General features: G+C 44.3%; 1 protein-coding gene across 1 annotated transcript; it reads left to right on the plus strand.

Moving 5' to 3' along the window:
• The first annotated feature begins 15,868 nt into the window (after positions 1 to 15,868).
• CCNA1 (cyclin A1) lies at positions 15,869 to 21,820 on the plus strand. The gene is made up of 9 exons (XM_068673183.1): positions 15,869 to 16,039; positions 16,166 to 16,305; positions 17,203 to 17,446; positions 17,665 to 17,789; positions 18,476 to 18,699; positions 19,336 to 19,540; positions 20,311 to 20,424; positions 21,078 to 21,211; positions 21,549 to 21,820. Exons 2-9 carry the CDS (start codon positions 16,183 to 16,185, stop codon positions 21,598 to 21,600), a joined length of 1,221 nt encoding a protein of 406 aa, XP_068529284.1. The 5' UTR covers positions 15,869 to 16,039; positions 16,166 to 16,182; the 3' UTR covers positions 21,601 to 21,820.
• Positions 21,821 to 22,131: the final 311 nt, after the last annotated feature.

A 22,131-nucleotide genomic window follows, 5' to 3' on the forward strand; every position in this document is an offset into this window, starting at 1 on the left:
GGCTTGGCCCAATGCAATTGCTCACCACCCGCTGACCTATGCCCAGCCTGTCCCCGAGAAGCCAGTACCTCTGCCGTCCCCCAGCCAGCCACCCCACACTACTTGCCCAGCGTGACACCAGATGGTATGGAATATCCCTCTGGCCAGCTGGGGTCCCCTAACTGCTTCTGTCCCCTCACAGGTCCTCCTGCACGCTCAGCCTCCTTGTTGACAGGGCAATGTGAGAAGCTGAAAAGTACTTGACTCAGTGTTAGCACTGCTCTGCAACAATTCAAATTAATTGGAGACATTTCTTCTCAGAAAGAGTGGTCAGGCATTGGAATGGGTTGCCCAGGGAAGCAGTGGCCTCACTGTCCCTGGGGGTGTTGAGTGCTTACTGGAGTGCTGCAGTGTCTGGCTATAGGCTCCTCAGAAGGGACAGGCAGCACAGAACGGGTGGTGGTGTGGCTCTCTGTATTAGAGAGTGTTTTGATGTTGTGGAACTCGAGACTGGGAATGATAAGGTTGAGTCCCTATGGGTTAGGATCAGCAGGGTGGCCAACAAGGCAAGCATCCTGGTGTGGGTCTGTTATAGACCGCCAAACCAGGATGAGGAGACAGATGAGGAGTTCAACAGGCAGCTGGCAAAAGTTGCAAAATCACCAGCACTTGTTTTCGGGGGGGACTTCAACTTCTCAGACATATCCTGGAAATACAATACAGCTCAGAGGAAGCAGTCTAGGAGGTTTCTGGAGAGCGTGGAAGCTAGTTTCCTGATGCAGCTGGTTAGTGAGCCTACCAGGGGAGGTGCCCCACTGGACCTTCTGTTCACAAACAGAGAAGGACTGGTGGAAGACGTGGTGGTCAGGAACTGTCTTGGGCAGAGTGACCACAAAATGGTAGAGTTCTCTATTCTTGGCAAAGTTGGGAGGGGGACCAGTAAAACTGCTCTGTTGGACTTCCGTAGGGCTGACTTTGAGCTGTTCAGGACACTGGTTCGCAGAGTCCCTTGGGAGGATGTTCTGAAGGACAGAGGAGCCCAGGAAGGTTGGGTACTCTTCAAGAAGGAAATCTTAAAGGCTCAGAAGTTGTCTGTCCTCATGTGCCCAAAGACAAGCTGGCGTGGAAGAAGACCGGCCTGGCTGAACAGAGTTGTGGCTAGAGCTTAGGAAGAAAAAGAGAGTTTATGACCTTTGGAAAAGGGGGTGGGCCACTCAGGCGGACTAGAAGAATGTTGTAAGGCTGTGCAGGGACAAAATTAGAAAGGCCAAGCTCATCTGGAGCTCTGGCAACTGCTGTTAAAGATAACAAAACATGTTTTTATAAATACATTAACATGAAAAGGAGGACTAAGGAATATCTCCATCCTTACTGGATACAGGAGGAAACTTAGTGACGAGATGAGGAAAAGGCGGAGGTGCTCAATGCCTTCTTTGCCTGAGTCTTGAGCGGCAAGACCAGTTGTTCTCTGGATACCCAGTACCCTGAGCTGGTGGAAGGGGATGGGGAGCAGAATGTGGCCCTCACTATCCACGAGGAAATTGCTTCCAACCTGCTACAGCACTTGGATGTGCACAAGTCGATGGAGCCAGATGGGATCCACCCAAGGGTACTGAGAGAACTGGTAGAGGAGCTGGCCAAGCCGCTTTCCATCATTTATCAGCAGTCCTGGCTACCAGGGGAGGTCCCAGTTGACTGGCAGCTAGCAAACGTGATGCCCACCTACAAGAAGGGCCAGAAGGTAGACCCGGGGAACTATAGGCCTGTCAGTTTGACCTTAGTGCCAGGGAAGCTCATGCAGCAGATTATTTTGAGTATAATCACATGGCACTTGCAGGGCCACCAGGTAATCAGGCCCAGTCAGCATAAGAGGAGAACATTCAGAGGAAAAGCCTTTCTGGGCATTTCCAGCCAGGTGCTGAGAAACTTCATTTCTCTTCAAATTAGAAGATAGCACCTGGAGGACAGAGGAATGTGACCCCAAGTTCTTGAGTGTCCAGACTAGAAAAGGAGGAAAGTGTTTGTAGTTCTTTTACTGCAATTTCTGCGAAAAAAATTGCTTCCAATGTAGGCAATCAGGCAAATACATGTATAAACATGCCAGTGAAAGCTTATGGGGTCATCTGGGCAGGGTTGCCATAGCCCAAGTATAACTCTACAGGAACCGATTTTCAGACAAGATTTGCCTCAATCTTGTAGAGTTGCTTTGATCTTAAGGGCCTGTTAGTTCATCTTATTGAGCTTTCTCTCTATTAACATATCATAGTGGTATTTTTTCCCCATTACTCCATTATATAGTCTGGTAGCTCATATATCTTTTAGATAATGTATACCTTAAGTAGAGGCATATTGAAAATGTCAAAGACATCCTGTTCCCCCAGGGGTTGCTGTAATGGGTAATCAATCTGATTGTTACAAACACTTGCTTTATGTCTAATTGGGATCTGACTGTTTTCAGGTACCTGTCATTGGATCTTATCATCGCAGTGTCTGCTGAAATAAACGTGCTTGTCAGGTTTGGTATCTTCTTCCCACAGGAGTCCTGATGCAATCCTGTCATCTTTCAGTCTTCTGCTTAATCAGATGTTGAGATCCTTAAATCTCTTCTTGTAAGGCTTCTTTATTTTTTTAAAGCACAGCTTATTTATTATTTTTTTCCTGCAACCTTTGCTACATTTTTTTTTCTACATTTTTTTTTCAGACATTGTTTTTCCCTTTAAGATCATCAGTCACATTTTACACATTATGGTTCTCATCTCACGAGCTCTTATTCACCACTTCATTGAGTTTGGAAATTTGAACCCTATGATTTCAAAGCTTCCTGGCTTTCCAAGATGCAGTCAAGATGAATGTTAGTAAGGCAAAGAGCACAGATGACTATGTGAACAGTTCTGCTTAGATTTTAAACAATGTAAATTAGATGTGTTGGATTTTTCCCTCCTTTATTTCCCCCCTCTAATTACCCTTCTCCTCTGCTTATAAACAGATTTGTTCTCTATTTAGTAATTGGATTATCCTATTGTTAGTATTTATTTTATTCATAGTAGACTTTTAATATCTCTCCCTCCCACAAGGTCATTTTTTCCAGCTACACATTGCATTTTCATGAGACATATACACTTGCAATTACAGGTGCTCTATAAATCATCATCACTGTGAATCAGGGACATAAATAAACAAGGCTGATGAAAGACCTTTTACTGCTATCAGTTACAACATAAAACGGGTTACACAGACAAGCTGTGACCTGTGAGATCAGATTGGTATCTAGAGTTTTAATCTCTGTTCTTGGCTGCAGTGGAGAAAAATGCCTGTCATTTATCACCAGCAAAGCATGCAGTATGCAATAAGAATGTGTGAGCTCAACTACATTAAACAGTAGCTGCTGTGTACCTACACGAGCAGTGCTGAACCATACATCTACTGCAAGCATTTGTTAGCAATGTGCTGTGATTATGAGCACAGATTCATTACAGAAAACTTGAAACAGCACAATTCAGATAATTGCAATGGGAAAGTTTAATTGCAATGAGCAAGCATCATTAACTAATTCACTCAGATAACCAAGGGCCAACTAGAATTATATTGTGGAGAAACCACACAATATTCCAATTAAAATACATAAACCAAAGAAAAAGGCAGGGAACTTTCCAAGCAATGGAAGAAAATGGAAGAGAGGAGACTTTTATTTCCTCTTTCAATATGCTTTCCAGGCTGTTAGGTTAATGATCCTGGCATACAGTTTGTGATGGACAATGCATTGTTGCAAGCAGCCATATATTTGCATTTTTCTTTAGTTTGAAAAAGGCAAGGCTGCAGTGCTCCTGCTCTGGTCCGTATAGTACAGACTATTTGCTTCTCAGGTTATTATTACTCCATGCTGATGTCTAAGGAGCTCATCTAACATTTCTGGAGAATGTTACCACTGACTTCTAGGGGAAACAGACCACCAGGAACACAAAAACCACCCAGCAATAGCTCCCACCCTCCATCTGAGCACCCATCTCCCTTCACCACTGCAGGGTAGCATGAAGTCATGGCCTGAAAATGTAAGGCATAGAGTTCGGAGGATAAGCTCTCTTTTAATTTAGATGAAACCATTACAAGATCCAAGCAATGAAGAATTTGGTTATGCTGAGCTAGCTAGAAAACAACAGTTGCTTTTCAGGATTAATTCTGGTAAATACTCTCATCATTCCCTCCAAAACCAAACCAAACCAAAACAAGCATTGCTTTTGTTCAGGAGTTGTTCATGTTTTCAACAGAGATTTTCAATTTAATTTGAAATAAGTGCTTGTAATACCAAAAAAATTGCTGGAATCTAAGAGCTACAAGTTTTGGCATTTGGCTTCCTTCTATTACAAGCCATAATGCCATATCAAATTGCTATTCTATTGAGAAATTTATTTAAATAGTCTTCAAATACTGTGACCAGTTCTGCTCTCATCCTTTAGTGCAGCTGTAACAAAGCATTACAGTATAAACTTCAGCATGTGAAAAGTCCCAGAAAACTCACCATCCTGTCAACATCCAACTTAGAGCATCCTACTGAGATGAGGGTTGGATTTGATGCTCTTAGACATCTCTTCCAACCTAAATGATTCTGTGTGTGAGCTTTTGCTTTCCCAACACTCTATATAGTGTTGCACCCACTTTTCAAAACAACACTGATAAAAAAGTGTATTTTCAAAGATTATTTCTGCTATATTTTTCCCTCAAATTCTGTCCCAGGTAGTTGATCTTCATCAAAATATTACTAGTCATATACAAAACTTATCTGTTTTGTATACCTACAAGTCACTTGTTTATTAACAAAAATAAGTAGACCTGATAGTAACAAATAATAAATAACTGCTCTTTTAATGTCCTGATGCTGCACTCTGGGAAGAACTTGTCTGTAATCTGAGCTGAAGAGCCAGCTTCCATAGGATCATCAAGTCAAACATGAACTTTCCTCAAAGTTTTCAGCTGTCAACTTCTGAGTACAGATTAACAGCAGCTGTCAAAACCAGCTGAGTAACACATGCTGTGAATATGGGGATCATAAATTAGGAGCCTGATTAAAGAAAAAATCTAGTATACAACAAGGGCATTAAGTATGCACTTCAGCAATTTCTGGCAGAAAGGTCTAGCTGCTAGAGCCAGATAGTTATTCAACAGAGTGACTTGAACAACCCCAAAATGTCTATTTTTGAATTATGCAGAGCTGTTTCAAGGTTTTGTCAAAGTTACGAGTGTTTTCCTGTGTTGTTCTGAAAAGAAACGGAGGTTTGAGATATTCATGTTGTGTGAAGGACATTCACTTAAAACATGCACAGCGCTAAAGTACGCTATCAGCTGCTGTACAATACAGCAGTGCTTGTGAGGGAATAAAATAAAGACAGGAGGAATGTTTGATTTTAAGCTTGATATTTTCCTTTCACATGCAGCACTAAGGGGTATAGTTTAATGAAAGCTTAATCCTATGATTGTTTTGATACCAAAAGACCTCCTTTTCTTTTCCTTCTGGGGTGAACTGGGAGTAACTGCAATCAATGGTGCTGGGCAGCTTACATGGCCACAAAGCTCCTAGGAGCAGCCTTCATCTGCTGTGCAAAAGCAACCCCACAGCTGGCAGTGTTTGAAGCTGTGCCTGTCACCTGTCCATAGCACTTGACTCAGACACATCTTTGGGGTCAGCTCCAGGCAATTCTGCTGCCGTCACTGGAGTGCAAGGCACTGGGGACTGCATACCCTGTGGTCCCAGTAGGAAAGGTATTCAGGCTACATAAGGTAGTGCTTAAAATACCATTTATTGGAGCTAATGCAAGAAAGAGAAAGAAGACAGGCAATCTCACATGTCTTGAGATGCTGGGAACCTCAAGCTGTGCAGCACCAGAGAGACCCCTTTGCTCAGAGCACGGCATGTGGTACCATGGGGTCCTATCCGTAGCAAGGTTTGCTGACATTTTGGTTTGGAGACCCTTTACAGAATGTTCCTAGAAGACAAAAATCTGTATTTGTCATTCCTACTGTCAAGCAGCAACACGTTCATGTGACAACTTGTTGCTGTGCTTCTCGATAAAGGCAAGGCCACGCAGGTGGTGCAGTCGCCGGTACCGAGTGGGAGCTGCCTGCAGGCTCCTCTGTTACCACCAGCTGGCTGCCTTCATGCTGCAGCCACGGGATTATGGCACGGCACAGCACGGCACAGAAGGACAGGCTGGACATGCAGCACAGCACCCACCTGTCCATGCATAGGTTTGCTACTATGCAGATCACTAAGTCCCTGATGCACAATAGCCTTCTGATTAGGATCATTGCAACCCCAAAGGGGAAAATCTTGTGCCTGCTTCAAGGCTTTAGACCTTGCTTCCTGCTGTAGGTGCTGCTGCTTTATGCCAGTTTAGTATAAAGCTGGTATAAAGCTTGGTATAAAGCTTGCCACTTCTCTGTGTGCTGAGTTCTGCCTGCAAATGAGACCAAATGGCAAACGCTCATTCCTGGAGGGTCCCTTTATCACATAGCATGAGGACAGCTGGGATTTGCAGGCAGGCCATGCCCCAAGGTCAGCTGGCCCACAGAGACCGTAAGGACAAGGGGCACATCAGGTTGCTCCCAGCATCAACCACGCCACGCACAAGGCAGCTGCAAGCATGGAAGTGAGCACTTTGCTGCACAGGAGACATGATGCTTACAGCTCTGTCTGTATATTCCTGCATCCCTTCCTTCCTCACATAGACACCCTGAGACTTCCACTGGGTGTTTCTGTCCTCTATAGCAAGGGGAGGATGGGTACATGAACAATACAAGCAAACATTGCAGTTTTACCTTGCACAGCGTTTGCCAAGAGCATGGATTGTGTGCTGTGACTCTGAAGATATTCAGCATTGGGAAATAGGAATCTGCTTTTGAGGGCTCTTACACAAACCTTTCACAGCTCTCTGCTGTTCTGCAGAATGGACTTTCGGGAACACCCTGTTTATTACAGTCCTTCATCTCTTGTTCCCCCTCATGGCTCCACATTTCTGTATAATCACAGAAATAATAAGCACAGAAATAATAAGAATTACTTCACACCAGCTTTACATTCAGTATAGAAGCTAAGGTGGCATGAAGTATAGCACTGATCAGAATATGATCAGAAATTTTCTCTTAGCACTCTGTGTAACAGAATGGGCTGCTTTTGATTGATCCTCCAAGCAGTCTGATGCTCTTGCCAAACTGTTGATGTGGTTTGAGGAAAATCGCTCATTTCACTTTTGAAATAAATTTCATCTCTCCATTTGGTATTGTGTAATCTGGTATCAAGCATGTAATGGGTAAGGATTATTATCTAAGGTCTCTATTTAGGAAGAAAACTTTAACTCTAACCCTTGAAGTCAATTGACCTTATAAAGTCAGTTTGTTTAAAAATACACAAAAGCTTGCCACAGAGCCCTAATACACACATGTAAAAATGTAACTTTGCACGATGTAATATTGTAAGGGTGTGTGTGACTGTTTTCTTTTTTATAACTGTAGGGTCTAGTGGTTTAGTGCATGAAACCGAGTGGAATTTTAAAACTTAAAACTTTAAAAACTTAAAGGTGTGCAGATATAATTCACAGAAATATTGTAGAGAGGAAACTTAGATTTTCAAGCACATGAGATGTGCATATACCACAGTTTAAAGAAACTTGTTCTTTAGAACAAAGTAGTTTCTTTCACACCCTGTAAATTATAGATGAATTTTAAACATGGTCTCAGCAGACAGGATACATGTAGCTCACTTAAGGTATACCAATATACTCCAGATACAACCTGCACCATAAATTTTGGAGTAAAGGCCAGTCAAAAAAAAAAGAAATAGGTTCTACAAACAGTCTCCCCCTCCCTCAGCTTTCAATGCAGTTCCCATCTTCTAGGACTCAGACCATAGCTGTTTTTATAAAACTTTGCTGAAATATTTAAGAAAAGCAATTCGGGGTTTTAAACTTTGATTTAAACACAGCATTGCCTCTTTTTTTTTCACTCTGTCCTCTTTTTGCACATGAAGGCAACAGAATGAATGATAGTTTACTTTTACTTTTTCTTTTGGACAAGTGTAACTTTGCAAAAACTTAGGGAATGTGGAAAAGTTATGGAATGGCAAAAGAAGAAACACAAGAAGATGAAAGGAAACCAGATGGCAGATATTACTAATTTGATTGCATCCTGACAACCTCTTTCAGTTATAACCTCTGTTTGAGTTTCTGGAGGGTGCTGAATCAGCATTGTCCTTGCTCTCAGACCATTTCTTCCACATTCAGGAATATAGCTCAGAAAAACTTACAGTACTAGGTTCTCTTATCTATCAAAATGAGGGGTCTGTACATCAGCTGGCCAAGCTAACCCTTGAACTGTGCTCATGAAGAGATGAAAAACACCATCCTCCATGAGCCTGAACTGCAGCAGTGACTATGTCAGGGTTGTGTTACAACTGTAGATGACTGACCTGCGTGGTGGTGTAAATCTTCTGGCTCTTTCTAATGCATTATCATAAGCAAGGCAATATAGGCTGTGCCTGTGACTGCTCACACTACCAGCCATATGTGATCCTACCTGTCAGGTTGTTGGGTGCACAGAGATTTTTCCCATTGGGCTACAGAGCTTGTCCAAACTCACTGTTCACTGTGGGCCTTCATGCACAGGCATACCAGGTAAGCTTGGACGTGAGCGCTGGTTTGGGCCTGTGCTAAATATCCAGTATATATATATATATATATACACATATATATATCCAGTATATATATATATATATATACACACACATATACATATATATACACTTATTTATATGGAGAGTTGGTGGTTGAGTCAAGCCTATGTCTTTGTCTTGTTTATATGCCCTGGCCAACAACTCCTGAGCCTTGGATTCATGTCTTGATTGTAGGCCATCATCTTCTGATTTTGATAGTTCAGCAACACAATGAAACTGAAGATAAAATCTATGGATTCTTAAATGATGTGAAATTAATTTACTGGTATGATAAAGCAAACTACAGTCAGGGGACTATACACAACTCTAGGAATCACAGCCATACAAAATGCATTAAGGTGCTTAATGCCTTCTTCACCTCAGTCTTTAGCGGCAATACCGGTTGTTCTCTGGATACCCAGTACCCTGAGCTGGTGGAAGGGGATGGGGAGCCGGATGTGGCCCTCACTATCCACGAAGAACTGGTTGGTGACCTGCTACGGCACTTGGATGTGCACAAGTCGATGGGGCCAGATGGGATCCACCCAAGGGTACTGAGGGAACTGGCAGAGGAGCTGGCCAAGCCTCTTACCATCATTTATCAGCAGTCCTGGTATCGGGGGAGGTCCCAGTTGACTGGCGGCTAGCAAATGTGACGCCCATCTACAAGAAGGGCCGGAGGGCAGACCCGAGAAACTACAGGCCTGTCAGTTTGACCTCAGTACCAGGGAAGCTCATGGAGCAGATCCTCTTGAGAGTCATCATGCGGCACTTGCAGGGCAAGCAGGCGATCAGGCCCAGTCAGCATGGGTTTATGGAAGGCAGGTCCTGCTTAATGAACCTGATCTCCTTCTATGACAAAGTGACGCGCTGGGTGGACGAGGGAAAGGCTGTGGATGTGGTCTACCTTGACTTCAGCAAGGCTTTTGACACCGTCTCCCACAGCATTCTCCTCAAGAAACTGGCTGCTCTTGGCTTGGACTGGAGCACGCTTCGTTGGGTTAGAAACTGGCTGGATAGCCGGGCCCAAAGCGTCATGGTAAATGGAGTCAAGTCCAGTTGGAGGCCGGTCACTAGTGGCGTCCCCCAGGGCTCGGTGCTGGGGCCGGTCCTCGTTAATATCTTCATCAATGATCTGGTCGAGGACATTAAGTGCACCCTCAGTAAGTTTGCAGATGACACCAAGCAATGCGCATGTGTCGATCTGCTCGAGGGTAGGAAAGCTCTGCAGGAGGATCTGGATAGGCTGCACCGATGGGCTGAGGCCAACTGCATGAAGTTCAACAAGGCCAAGTGCCGGGTCCTGCACCTGGGGCGCAATAACCCCAAGCAGAGCTACAGGCTGGGAGATGAGTGGTTGGAGAGCTGCCAGGCAGAGAAGGACCTGGGAGTGATGGTGGACAGTCGGCTGAATATGAGCCAGCAGTGTGCTCAGGTGGCCAAGAAGGCCAACGGCATCCTGGCTTGTACCAGAAACAGTGTGACCAGCAGGGCTAGGGAGGTGATCGTCCCCCTGTACTCGGCTCTGGTGAGGCCGCACCTCGAGTACTGTGTTCATTTTTGGGCCCCTCGCTACAAGAAGGACATCGAGGTGCTTGAGTGGGTCCAGAGAAGGGCGACGAAGCTGGTGAGGGGCCTGGAGAGCAAGTCCTATGAGGAGTGGCTGAGGGAGCTGGGATTGTTCAGCCTGTAGAAGAGGAGGCTCAGGGGCGACCTTATCGCTCTCTACAGATACCTTAAAGGAGGCTGTAGTGAGGTGGGGGTTGGCCTGTTCTCCCACGTGCCTGGTGACAGGACGAGGGGGAATGGGCTTAAGTTGCGCCAGGGGAGTTTTAGGTTGGATGTTAGGAAGAACTTCTTTACCGAAAGGGTTGTGAGGCACTGGAACAGGCTGCCCAGGGAAGTGGTGGAGTCACCATCCCTGGAGGTCTTTAAAAGACATTTAGATGTAGAGCTTAGCGATATGGTTTAGTGGGGACTGTTAGCGGTAGGTCAGAGGTTGGACTCGATGATCTTGAGGTCTCTTCCAACCTAGAAATTCTGTGATTCTGTGATTCTGTGTAAAAGAAGTGGGATCATGTTCACTGCCACTGTCAGACCACGCAACATGGTCCCGATGGGACCTTGCAGGTCATTGAGTCCAGGCACTATTATTCTCAAAAAGATTTCATAATCTTCTTTAATAAACCTTCTGAATTTCAAGACTGCACCTTCAGCACGTTTTTCAAGGCACAGTCATGTGTTAAATTTGCCATGCAATGTGACTTTCATGGTGGCTCTTCAATGGGCTGTCCTCAGAGGAGCTGCTGTGTGATTACTCTGCACATTGGTCCAAAAAAACTGCCTAAACATTGAATGCGACCTGGCAAAGGTCGTAGTAACTCTGTCTGTCCTGCCTGAATGGGTTTTCTTATATGAATATTGTTGTAATGCAGTATTAGACCTGGAGTAACAAGCTGGAAAGTTGCACCAGTCTTATGTTAACAGCTTCCCAGTTTATAATTGTGTATATTTGTAAGAACGGCTGTTTCATTGCCAATGAGGATACTACTTTCCAGGCTGCATGCCGAACTGCTATTTAGTCCAAGATGAAAACTTATGGATCAAAAGACAATAGGGATCAAAAGACACCTGAAAGGGTGAAAAAGGAAGGGGACACCTGAGTGTGGTTTGATTTGTGGACAGAGGAAGCTGCTGTTAGCTTCTGAAGCAGCTGTGTCCTCATGCTCATGAGAGGAAGAAATACACAGGAAAATATCTGGGGTCAATATATGCTGTGATTACCTTTCAAAAGGCAGTTTTGCCCCTGTATGCTCATCATTAGAGCATAATTAGCGTGAATCACGTCTTCAAGCCACAGAAGTAAAGGATGTTCCCAAAGGGTGACACATCCAAGATCCCAGGTGGGGTGTGTGATGGTGGCAGCTCAAAAACCATGCATAGAATAAGGAAGGAAAAAACAGTGTGTTGAATCTCTCTGCTGCTCCTGGGTACAGTACCAAGCACTTGCCTTTGTACAGACAGCATTTCTCTCTCCTGTAAACAATCTTACAAAAAAAAAAAAAAAAAAAAAAAAAAAAAAATATTGGTATAGTAGAGCACAATCTTCAAGTATTTCTACAGGCAAGTTAAAAAAAAAATAAAAAGTATTGCTCTTGGATCTCTAAAGAAACCCTCCATGGCATTCTGGGGATGTCTGACAATGGGGCAGATCTGGAGGTCCAGTTCAGTCACTCTTCATGGCCCAGAGCAGAAACTGAAGTCCATGTGGAGTTTGCTGTGTAAAAGCTGGGACTTAACAGGGCTCCTCAGAGTGGAAAGCAGGAGCCTGTTCCTGCTCCCAAGGCATGGGATGATAGAAGTCCCTTTATTTGAAAAAGGTACTGAATTCGGAAATTTCCCCGTTCACAGGGGAAAAAAAAAGAGAAAGGAGCTAGGAAAGATTCACATGATGTCAGAGAAAAGTCCTAACCAGGCCTTTCATACTTCTTCCAGGGCCACAAAGGAAGCATCCTTGCCAAGACAGGGATTGCTCTGACTTCTCTGTCTTCCTAGAAATCATGATAGTCTTCAATAAGACAGAAATTACTGCAAGAAGCCCTAAGGAGTCCACTCAGGAAGGCTTTAGTTTCCTCTCAAGCACACAGAGGGAAGCTCAGAAGTAAATGATTAATGGTCCAAAGCTTGATTTGATCTGCTGCTACAATTAAGTAGTAGCTGGCAAAGCTCACCAGCCTCCCTCAGGTACTAATCCATACTGGGCTGTTTCAAAGAGTTCCTGAGAAAGTGGAGCTTAAATAACCTCATTAAAAGCCATCTGAGAGGCGTTTCAGTTACACTAATGTACTGTGCAACTACTGAGGACATTCATAATCTGCTCAAATATAAAAATATAAATAAGTCATCTGCTGGGTAGCTGAGATTCTCCAGTTACATCTAAATGGCATATGAATATGAGGGGTATTCGGATATAAAAGCTACTTACCGACTGAAGATGAATTCAGTAAATAATTGCTGTTCATGTACTTGGCTGGGAGTGACACATGATCTTTCCATGAATGTGAATTATGCATTAGACCTGTAACTACCAAGTTCAGATATTTCTTCTGACAAGCACCTTATGGAGAGAGTGAGCTGTCAGAAAAATAGGCTTGGGCAGAACAGAGGTAAGGTTATTTTTATAAGCTATGGGCATTTTTCACAAACAGTTCATTTACCTATACCTATCTGACAATATGTACTTGCTGTATAGACCTCCCTCTCCTTCCCCAAAAAAGGCATGAATTAATAAAATGCATAATTCAGACTTATTTAATCATTGCATAGAAGGCCCTACCGCTCCCATCGTGGTCTGGAAACCCAGACCAGAGAACTGACCCAGCTGGAAACAACACTGCCTTGCTGTTGTGGTTGTTACTTTTCAGGTGGACTAGGTCTTGGTTTACCTGAGGACCACATGAACCCTTGTGGGATTGCCTGGATGCCAGCAGCAGCGAGTCCTTGCCAGGGCCAGGCCACACAGAATGTGAATGGATGGGTAACCAGGGTGCTGGGGACGTGAATATCCTCGGGGATCTAAGCCTGGAGTCATCATCTCCCCCATGTCCCAATAGAGTGTCCTAAATCTTGTGCTCACTATGTTCTAACATCTTACTCTCAAATATACAACTTCCGTTCTTCTCACAGGAGATTTTGCAGCTAGCAACCGGTATTGATTTAAGGTCAGAAGAGTAGTGCCAGCTACTTAAAATATAATTAGAGACTGAAATCGGGGTTTTGATACTCCTGAATTAGAATAGCATTGCTAAATTGTAATTTAAAGTGAAAGAAAAATATTGCGTTGACAGAAAAATCACTTCTATTGCTAAGAAGTGTGAGACTGGGCTTATTCTTTCTTTTTTTTTTTTTTTTAACTCATAAAATATGTATGTTTCAAAAGCCTTTTGCTTAAAAATGTTATCAAAACTAAACAATTAAAATGTAGAATATTCACATTTTCAGATATGGTTTTGATTAAAATCCACCTTCTTAGACTGCTATAGATTCTACATATTTCCTAGCATGGGATTTTAATATGTTTTTTGAGAAATCCAATCAAACCAGTGGTATAAAGGGTATTTATTAGTTATGTAATTCAAAAGTTATGCTTAAGCCGATGCTGAATGTCAAATACTTAATTCCAGAAGCCAATACTCTGCATGAAAATGTCCAAAGAAGTGTTCCTGAGTGAGGTCTTTCCTGTGCAAACCAGGAGCTTAGAGATGATATAAGGATCAGGAAGGACACAGACGCCCCGTGAAGTTTTCTGTCCCCTGACCTGCTGTGACAGCTCAGCTTTGATACCTGCAGATCAAATGCAGGTGACATTTTTAATCTTGAGATATACCACTTACCTCCTACAGTACATTCATTTGGAAGAGAAAAAAAAAAAAAGTCAAAAAAACATTCGAGATATATGGAAGAAAAAAATACAGACCTTGCTACAGTCTGGAACTGCTAAAAGCAGGTCTGGGAAAAGACTTGTTGCTTGTTGCATCCAAATTTTGGATCAGAGCTCCTACAGCTTACTGATACTGGAGAGCATCTCAAGACATACCACAACTCTGCCCATGGCAGAGACATTTCTGACAGCAGTTACTCTAACTTGATCTTACAAATCCGCAAAGGGGGAAATCCCACAAACTTCCCATGCCATCTCTTCTGGGGCATCACAATCCTGATGTCTAACGTAAACCTCATGATGGGGTTAAAGCTCTTGTACTGCTTGCTCTTCCCATTGAGCACAGAGAGACCATTTAATTCCTTTCGTCCTCCCTATGGGCTTTCAGAGGGCTTGTGTACCACACAAGCTACACTCCTGTTTGTTCATGCTAGCACAGCCAGGAATGTGGTGGCTTATGCTCCACTGGAGGTTCATTATAGCCTCCTGCTTCTTCTTCGTAGAGCTGCTACTGACCCAGATGGTCCCCATCCCACATGTCTGCAGCTGGTGGCTTTGTCCAGCCCTGCTCTGTCCAGTCTTTCTTCAAGAGCATCCCACTTTTCCAGTTTGTCATGGTCATTTCTGAAATCTCGTCTTGTTCCCCAGCATAGCCACTGCCCTTCCCAGCACCATCGGTGGTGTCATCCACAACTTCACTGAGTCTGCTACCTGTGTTACTATCTGCTCCACTGCTGAAAAATTTTGGTGATATTGGACAAAACGCTGCTTAAGTCCTCTTATAAAGCTCTGTGTTTCCACCCTGACACCTGAGAACTGCTCTTATGCACAGCTTCACAATCAGTTTTGCAGTTGTCCCCTTGTTTTGACTTTATCAAAGTGTCACAAGAGGCAAATCCATACTAAAATAAGCTAAAATCAAAAGGGGTAATCGATTTTTTTGACCTTGACTGTTTCCATAAAGCTTCTATTGCCATTCATACATCTTTTTGTTATATCCTAGACGTTTACAGACAGAAGATAGCTCTTAATAACTGATTATTTGTTCCCAGACTCTCTGGAAATTCAAATTAATCTCACTTGGTTCCTGCCCCAGCCAGCTTTCCCCCTGTGGAGCTGGGCACCCCTTGGCGTTTCTCTCCTAACTGGGTAACTCGTCTGTCCTGCCGGAGCTCACCGAGAGGCTTTGGGGCTCCAGGGCTTAATCGTCGAGTCCTTTAATAGCATCAAGCAGACTTGCTTCCTTCCTTATAAGCTTTATTAATAAATTAATTATATTTGCAACTGATATTTGTCAATAGTAGTATTGAAGTTACATTATGAATATTTTAATAGTGTAGATGATTTGTTGTATAGAGGTGGGGTTTTGGCCATCCTACTGCTGGCATCCTCACCGCGGGGGACCTCCTGATGACATGAAATCCCTCAGCTTCTCCTGCCAACAGAGCGCTGTGTTTAATGCACACCAGTCCTTCCTTACTCCTTCCCTGCCAGCAGCGCACTCCCAGCTCTCTTGCCATCCTCAGCCTCGCCTCCTGGCCGCACCTCGCCTGCTCTTTGGACACTCCACACACTCCCCACACCCCCAACAACCCGCCTTCACCCCACTACACTACGGGGGGACACCACCAACCCCTCCCCACCCCGACCCCACCGGCAGCGGGGCGGGGAAGCGCGGCCCAGGCCGCGGCAGGGCCGGCCCGGGCGGGGTCTCCATGGCGACCCGCAGCCGCTTGCCCCGCCAGGGCGGCTGCGCCGGGGGTTGCGGCCGCCGCTTCCAACTGGCCTCGGCCAACAGCCGCCCGCGGCCGCCTATATAGGGGCGGCGGCGCTGCCTTCCTGCCCTCCGTCCCCGCATCCATCCATCCATCCATCCCTCCTTCCTTCCTTCCCAGGGTCAGGCGTGGCTGCTCCTCGACCGAGTACTGGCTAATTTTATTTATCTGTATCTTTTATTTTATTTATTTTTTAATTATTTTTTAAAAATATTATTATTTTAATTTTTATTATTTATTTTTTTTTTTCCCCTCTCTCTCTCTCCCCGGAAGGTGCCGGCGTGGGGGCGATGCACCGCACCGGCGAGATGAGCCGGGCGGGCCGCCTGGAGCCCTGCCCCGTTGCCCCCCGCGGCGGCCGGGCCGTGCTGGGGGTGCTGGTGGAGAACGGGCAGCAGCGGCCCGGCGGCCAGGTGAGCCCTGTTCGTGCCGGCTACCTCCTCCTTCCTTCCCTCCTTCCTTCCTTCTTTCCCTCTTTTCTTCCCCTCCGCTGCTCGTCCCTTCCCCTCCGGGTGGGCTCTGGGGCTGGTGGCCGGCTGCTCCCCGCCAGGCTGCAGGTGAAGGCGTGGGGGGGGGGGGAGGTGGGCTTCAGGTCATCCGTGCTCTAAAATGTAGGGGGTGGTTTAAAAAAAGTCGCTTTGCTGATGCTTGCCTCAACGTCCCGTTGCTGTGTGGCTGCTCACGTTGCTGTCAGGGTGTGGGTGTGTTTAAGAAGCTGGGTTCACAGCTGGGTGTCCTCTAGCCCTCCTGGAGCTAGCTGGCTGCTGGGGCAGGGGAAACGGAGCTGTGCTGGCTTGCAGGACCTCAACCAGCAGCTGTGTGTGTGCAGTCCTCTTGGGTGCGACTTCTTGAAGCCCCAAACGCAGCTGGTGGCTCACATATAGAAGATAACACGAAGGGTTGTATCCTGTTCACAAGCTGAAGTCGTGGGGTTTGTGGTGCTTAAACTCAACGTTTCCAACTTTGGTTTATAAGTTGACATGCATTTGTAAGTCTGTGGTGGTGCTTGAGTGGTTCTTCTCATTGCCCTAACTTGCTACACTTTCTAAAACCTGCTCCCTGCTACACTGAATGTGGAGCACACCCTGCACTTGCTAGCTGTCAGGGCCAGGCAGCGCCCTTGCTTTATTCTCTGTCACAGCAACAAGCAGTGCTTCCCAAGTGCCAGCTGCAGTGGGTGGCTTTTCCAATTAACTTCTGTACCTTGCTTTGTTAACCAAGGAAAGCGATTTGTCTCTCCAATACAACCAATACTGTTTGCTTTCTTCCTGAATTGCCCTGCCACAGCATTGCCATGCACTCTGTTTCAGAGTACTGCTGTTACCAGACACCTCCCTGTCTCTAAGAATGCCGTCCCTCCAGCTGGAAAAGATGAATTATCCAGCTACATGATCAGTGCTGCATCAAAGCAGGGGTTTACTATCTACATAGATGAACCAGAACAGAAAGAAAACTACAACTGCCAAGTGGATGAAGAGCTGGAATCAAGCCTGTGTGAACTGGATACTAGTGCAATGACATCCAGTGTTCACCTACTGCTGGATCTAAGTACAGGTAACCATGGTTAATACATGGTATCTGTAGCACAAGTACGTACAGTTGATCATGAATTGTGGTGAGCTGGTGAGTAGCTTATTTTACAATAAGTAATGCTTCGGGATAACTTTAGTTGTGTCTAGGTGACGCACAACACTTCTGCTGTGCTAGAAATAGCAAGAGAAGGTGAAGAGGCTAACTATCCAAGTGTCTTTCTGTCTCTTTTTGCCTGCTAGCTTCTCCTATGCTAGTGGATACATCCTTCCAGTCTCACCCTGTGGAACAGATGGGAGATGTCATAACTCTAATGACTGTGGGAGAGTATGCAGATGACATTCATCAGTACCTCAGAGAAGCTGAAGTGAGTGTCTTCTAACAAACCTAGAGGTATTTGGGATGTGGTGGGCTGCAATACTGCAAAGCTGTATGGTTGTTCCAGGATAAGTCTAGGCAGCCACTGAGCAAGCAATAAAATCCATCTCTCTAGCTAGAGAGGTTCATAGGTATCTTCTAGACAGTTATGAGATCTTTCAGGTATTACTCTGCATCCCAGAAATACCCCACTGTTGGAGCATGCCTTGACTCCAAGGGATGAAGAATTCTTGCAGGTGGGAGGTGAAAACTGCAAAATTACTGAAGCAGTTGGATGTAAGCTCGCTGACAGGTCTGCTGCTCTAATAGATTTTTTTTTGTCATTCTTTATCAGAACAGTAAAATGCAGTCTCTCAATAGGGGCGGGGGAAATAAATGATTTGTTTCTCATTGTCAGGTCCTCCAGAATTGCTTATATGTGCAAAGGCTCAACTTGACAGTCCAGGAGGTCCTTTACTTTTCTGTTACTAACATGGTAGCTCTTAGATCTTCAGTTTTTCTAGAGATGCCGCTAGTTAATACTGCTAGTACTGTAACTATAGCTAGTAACTAGTTATTAATAGTGTAACCGCTCATGTTCCTTTTGGTAGAAGTTCACAGAATGTTAATCAGCTCAGCCTTCAATGGTCCTTTCCAGGGTAAGCAACCTGATTCTTCACTTGTCTCTCCAAACAGATTAAATACAGGCCCAAGCCCCACTACATGAGGAAGCAACCAGATATCACATCAGGAATGCGTGCCATCTTGGTAGACTGGCTGGTAGAAGTAGGGGAAGAATACAAACTTCAGACAGAGACGTTATACTTGGCAGTGAACTACCTGGACAGGTTTCTCTCCTGTATGTCTGTTCTCAGAGGAAAGCTGCAGCTTGTAGGAACAGCAGCGATTCTTCTGGCTGCGTGAGTGTTTATCTCAGAAGATATATGTGAGCTAAAACTTATTTTTAGGACTGAATCTTTTTGTTTAATTTGATAGACTGAAGCTTGCAGTGGTAGGTAGGTTTTCCTGGTGTCTTAAGGTTTGCCATTTGACCTACTTGGGCACTAGCTGAATTAGATGCTTAATATTCGTGATTAAGGAACTGTAGTGGGAAAACCTTAACACCTTGTAACCATAACAGCAGAAGAAAAACACTACTGTATGAGGCTGCTAGCCCATAAGGCTGTAATAGATTAAAAGCTGCAATCTGCAATTAGCCTTGAACTGTTTTTAAACAGACTGGGTGCTCAATGAAGCCTAGGAGCACATGAGTTTTTATCTGGAATGCATGGTGTTACTGCAACTTGCTCTTTAACACTCTAATAGAAAACTCCTAATATGAGTATGTCTCACTAGACTAGTGGACTTGGAATACCTCTAAATATCTTTGCCCCACAGATTTGATTCTCAGCTGTTACCCAGATTGGAGGAAGGTTTAAAACAAGAACTCCAAGCAAGTCTTACTAATACCATGTTCCCATCCTGATAAGGGAGAAATGCTTTTTGTTACCCTGACTTTAAAGCTGACAAATACGGTTTCTCTGTTTCTTTTGAAGGAAATACGAGGAAATCTACCCACCAGAAGTGGATGAATTTGTGTATATAACAGATGATACATACACAAAGAGGCAGCTGCTAAGAATGGAACACCTGCTTCTCAAAGTGTTGGCTTTTGACCTCACAGTGCCTACTATCAACCAGTTCCTCCTTCAGTATATTCAGAGGCATGGAGTCTGTATCAGGACAAAGAACTTTGCAAAGGTATGAATTACCATCCCTTTAGGATGGGTGTTTTGTAGATGTCTGTGCTTAGACTTCTGGATAAGTGTCTGATTGAAACACTAAGCTTTGTGTTATCTGTCTGGTCAGCTAGTCTGTCTTACTGGTGAGGAGGTAGGAATCCATTCTTCGACAGTGGCATGCATAGTAAGCCTGACCTGGACAGGATGGTAAAACATATTGCTACACAATGACACAGCATGTGCCCACAGAACTGCCCGGGGTACCATGCTTATACAGATCAGGTTACAGGGTAACCCACGCTTACAGGAAAACACCTGACCTGCTGCTTAGCTGCAAAGGGTGTAGTATTTATACAGTGCCTATTCAAATGGAGCCCAAATTCTGTTTCTGAGAGCCGCCCACTTAGCCCAGATCTCCAAGTGAGGTGAACAAAATCCTCAGAGGAGAGCATGGCCTCTTTTCCTTTACAAATATTTAAAAAGATGTCTTTTTAAACAAAACTTGATGATTCTATCTGTAAAATTACATCAAAAACAATCATGACCAGAAGTTCATTATAATTTGGATTGTTTAGGCTTTGACAGGACAGTGGTCTCTGTTACCACTGGCACATGATAGGCTTTTCTGAAAGATGAACAGGACTTGAATGCTACTTCTGCTCACCAGACAGATATAACTCATATTTCTTCAGTGAAACTGAAACTATTGACCAACTTAAGTGCTCAGTCTCTTGGCCTTATTCTACCACACAGGGCCATTCTATTTGATTGGCTTGCTTTTTTGCTCAGTATCTTGCAGAATTGAGTCTCCTTGAAGCTGATCCTTTTCTGAAGTACCTTCCTTCACAAACTGCTGCAGCAGCCTACTGTCTAGCAAACTACACGGTGAACAGGTCTTTCTGGGTAAGAAAAACAACTGTGTGCTAAAGTGCTCAAGCACTTTATGATCAAAACTTTGAGTAGCATCAAAACATGTTTTCATAAAGGCTGAAATGCTAGGATGAGTGGCTGTTCCTGAGCTAATGGGTCTACCTGATTAACAAATGTTAAATCAATCTGAAATATCCTGCCTTCTATCTGAAATGGGAAGGACCTTGCTGTCATGTTCACTTACATCAAGTCAGTAACTAAAACTTGTCAGTAGTTAGTCTCAAATGCCATAGATAGAATTCGGGGGCTTTGGGGGAGGGAAGGGGAAAACTGAATGTGCCTACTTCAGTGAAGTGACTACACTCAGTGGCTGCTGTAATGCAGGCCTTGGTAGGCCTCTCAGGCATGTGTTGCAGTAATAGCTTTAGCAGGGAGCAGAATCTAGAAGAGATGTAATGGATGCAATATACTTATAGCAGAGTGAGATTGGTCTGACAGGAGGTCTGAAAATACAGACCTATAGTGAAAGTAATGGCAGGATACACTTGAATCCTTTTCAAGCCTAAACCTAGAGCGAGAACTGATGACATGGTGAAAATGGTTCCTGCTTCTGTAGAAAATACCTTCCAGGTGACTATTCTCTAAAATAGAGTAACACAAGTGTTTTTTTCCCCTCTTCTTACCAGCCAGAAACTCTTGCTGCATTCACTGGGTATTCATTAAGTGAGATAGTGCCCTGCCTGACTGATCTGCACAAAGCATGCCTTGATGCTCCCCGTTGCCAACTGCAAGCAATTAAGGAGAAGTATAAGCACTCAAAGTAAGTAACCAAGAAGCTACTGCTTTGTAACTTGGAGGTTGTAAGCACAGGATGGCTCTGGTTGAACAGCCTGGGCTACAGCTCAGTAACTGACAAACTTGTCATAGTGGACAGCTTCTGTTTCTGAAACTGAAGCCTCTGTCAGCATCTTGAGGGGAAAGCTCTTCTGGGCAGAAGAATAGTTAATTCATTGGTATGCAGATGTAGTGGATCACAATTCCCTTGGAGCAGCAGGATGTTTTTTTTTCTTCCCCAGTGTTTCTCAAGAGGAATCCTTAATGCTTCTTTAAACTTGTCACTAAAAATATTAACTTGTTTGATTGCATTTCTATTCCAGGTATTTGCAGGTGTCTCTTCTAGAGCCCCCAGCGGTTCTTCCTCTACAATAGGGATGGTGGATCCTGGACTTTGATAACTTCTTCCCAATCTACAAAGCTGGTCTAACACTTCATTGAACACTGCAGGTCATGTGTCTGTAACCATGGTGACCAGAATGGTTTTTAGCTAGCATTTTTTAATTAGATGCCTTTTAAAAAAAGGATATTAGACTATAGCTCTTAATATATCTGACAGCACTTTTAATAAATGTCTTATTACACTTCCTCTGAATTTTCTGACTCCAGTTAATATCTGCAGTAATGGTGTGTGGAAAGGTTTTCTTACAAAGTAATTGAGATGGGCTTTTATGTTAGCTGGACTGGATAAATGTATTAAGCTTTGTTGGTTCAAACCACATGTCCACAGACAGGTGACTGGCTGCAGTGTATTACCTGTTTTTTTCCTATTCTGATACAAGATCATGTGGCCATGAACAGAACCTCTTTTCTGGAACTTGTTTGCCACATCACAGCAAAAGCATCCACAGGCAAGTGGTTTATGAACACTCTGTGTAGAAGACCATCAACGCTGAGGTAAAAATT

Source organism: Anas acuta, chromosome 1, assembly GCF_963932015.1.
Source record: "Anas acuta chromosome 1, bAnaAcu1.1, whole genome shotgun sequence".
NCBI classification, from domain to species: Eukaryota; Metazoa; Chordata; class Aves; order Anseriformes; family Anatidae; genus Anas; species Anas acuta.

What these genes read in the sequence shown, in the direction of transcription:
- CCNA1 (XM_068673183.1), top strand. Translation starts at nt 16,183, where the DNA reads ATGCACCGCACCGGCGAGATGAGCCGGGCGGGCCGCCTGGAGCCCTGC. An exon ending in AGTACCTCAGAGAAGCTGAA is followed by an intron (nt 17,790 to 18,475) that starts GTGAGTGTCTTC and finishes CTCTCCAAACAG; the next exon opens with ATTAAATACAGGCCCAAGCC. An exon ending in CGGTGAACAGGTCTTTCTGG is followed by an intron (nt 20,425 to 21,077) that starts GTAAGAAAAACA and finishes TCTTCTTACCAG; the next exon opens with CCAGAAACTCTTGCTGCATT.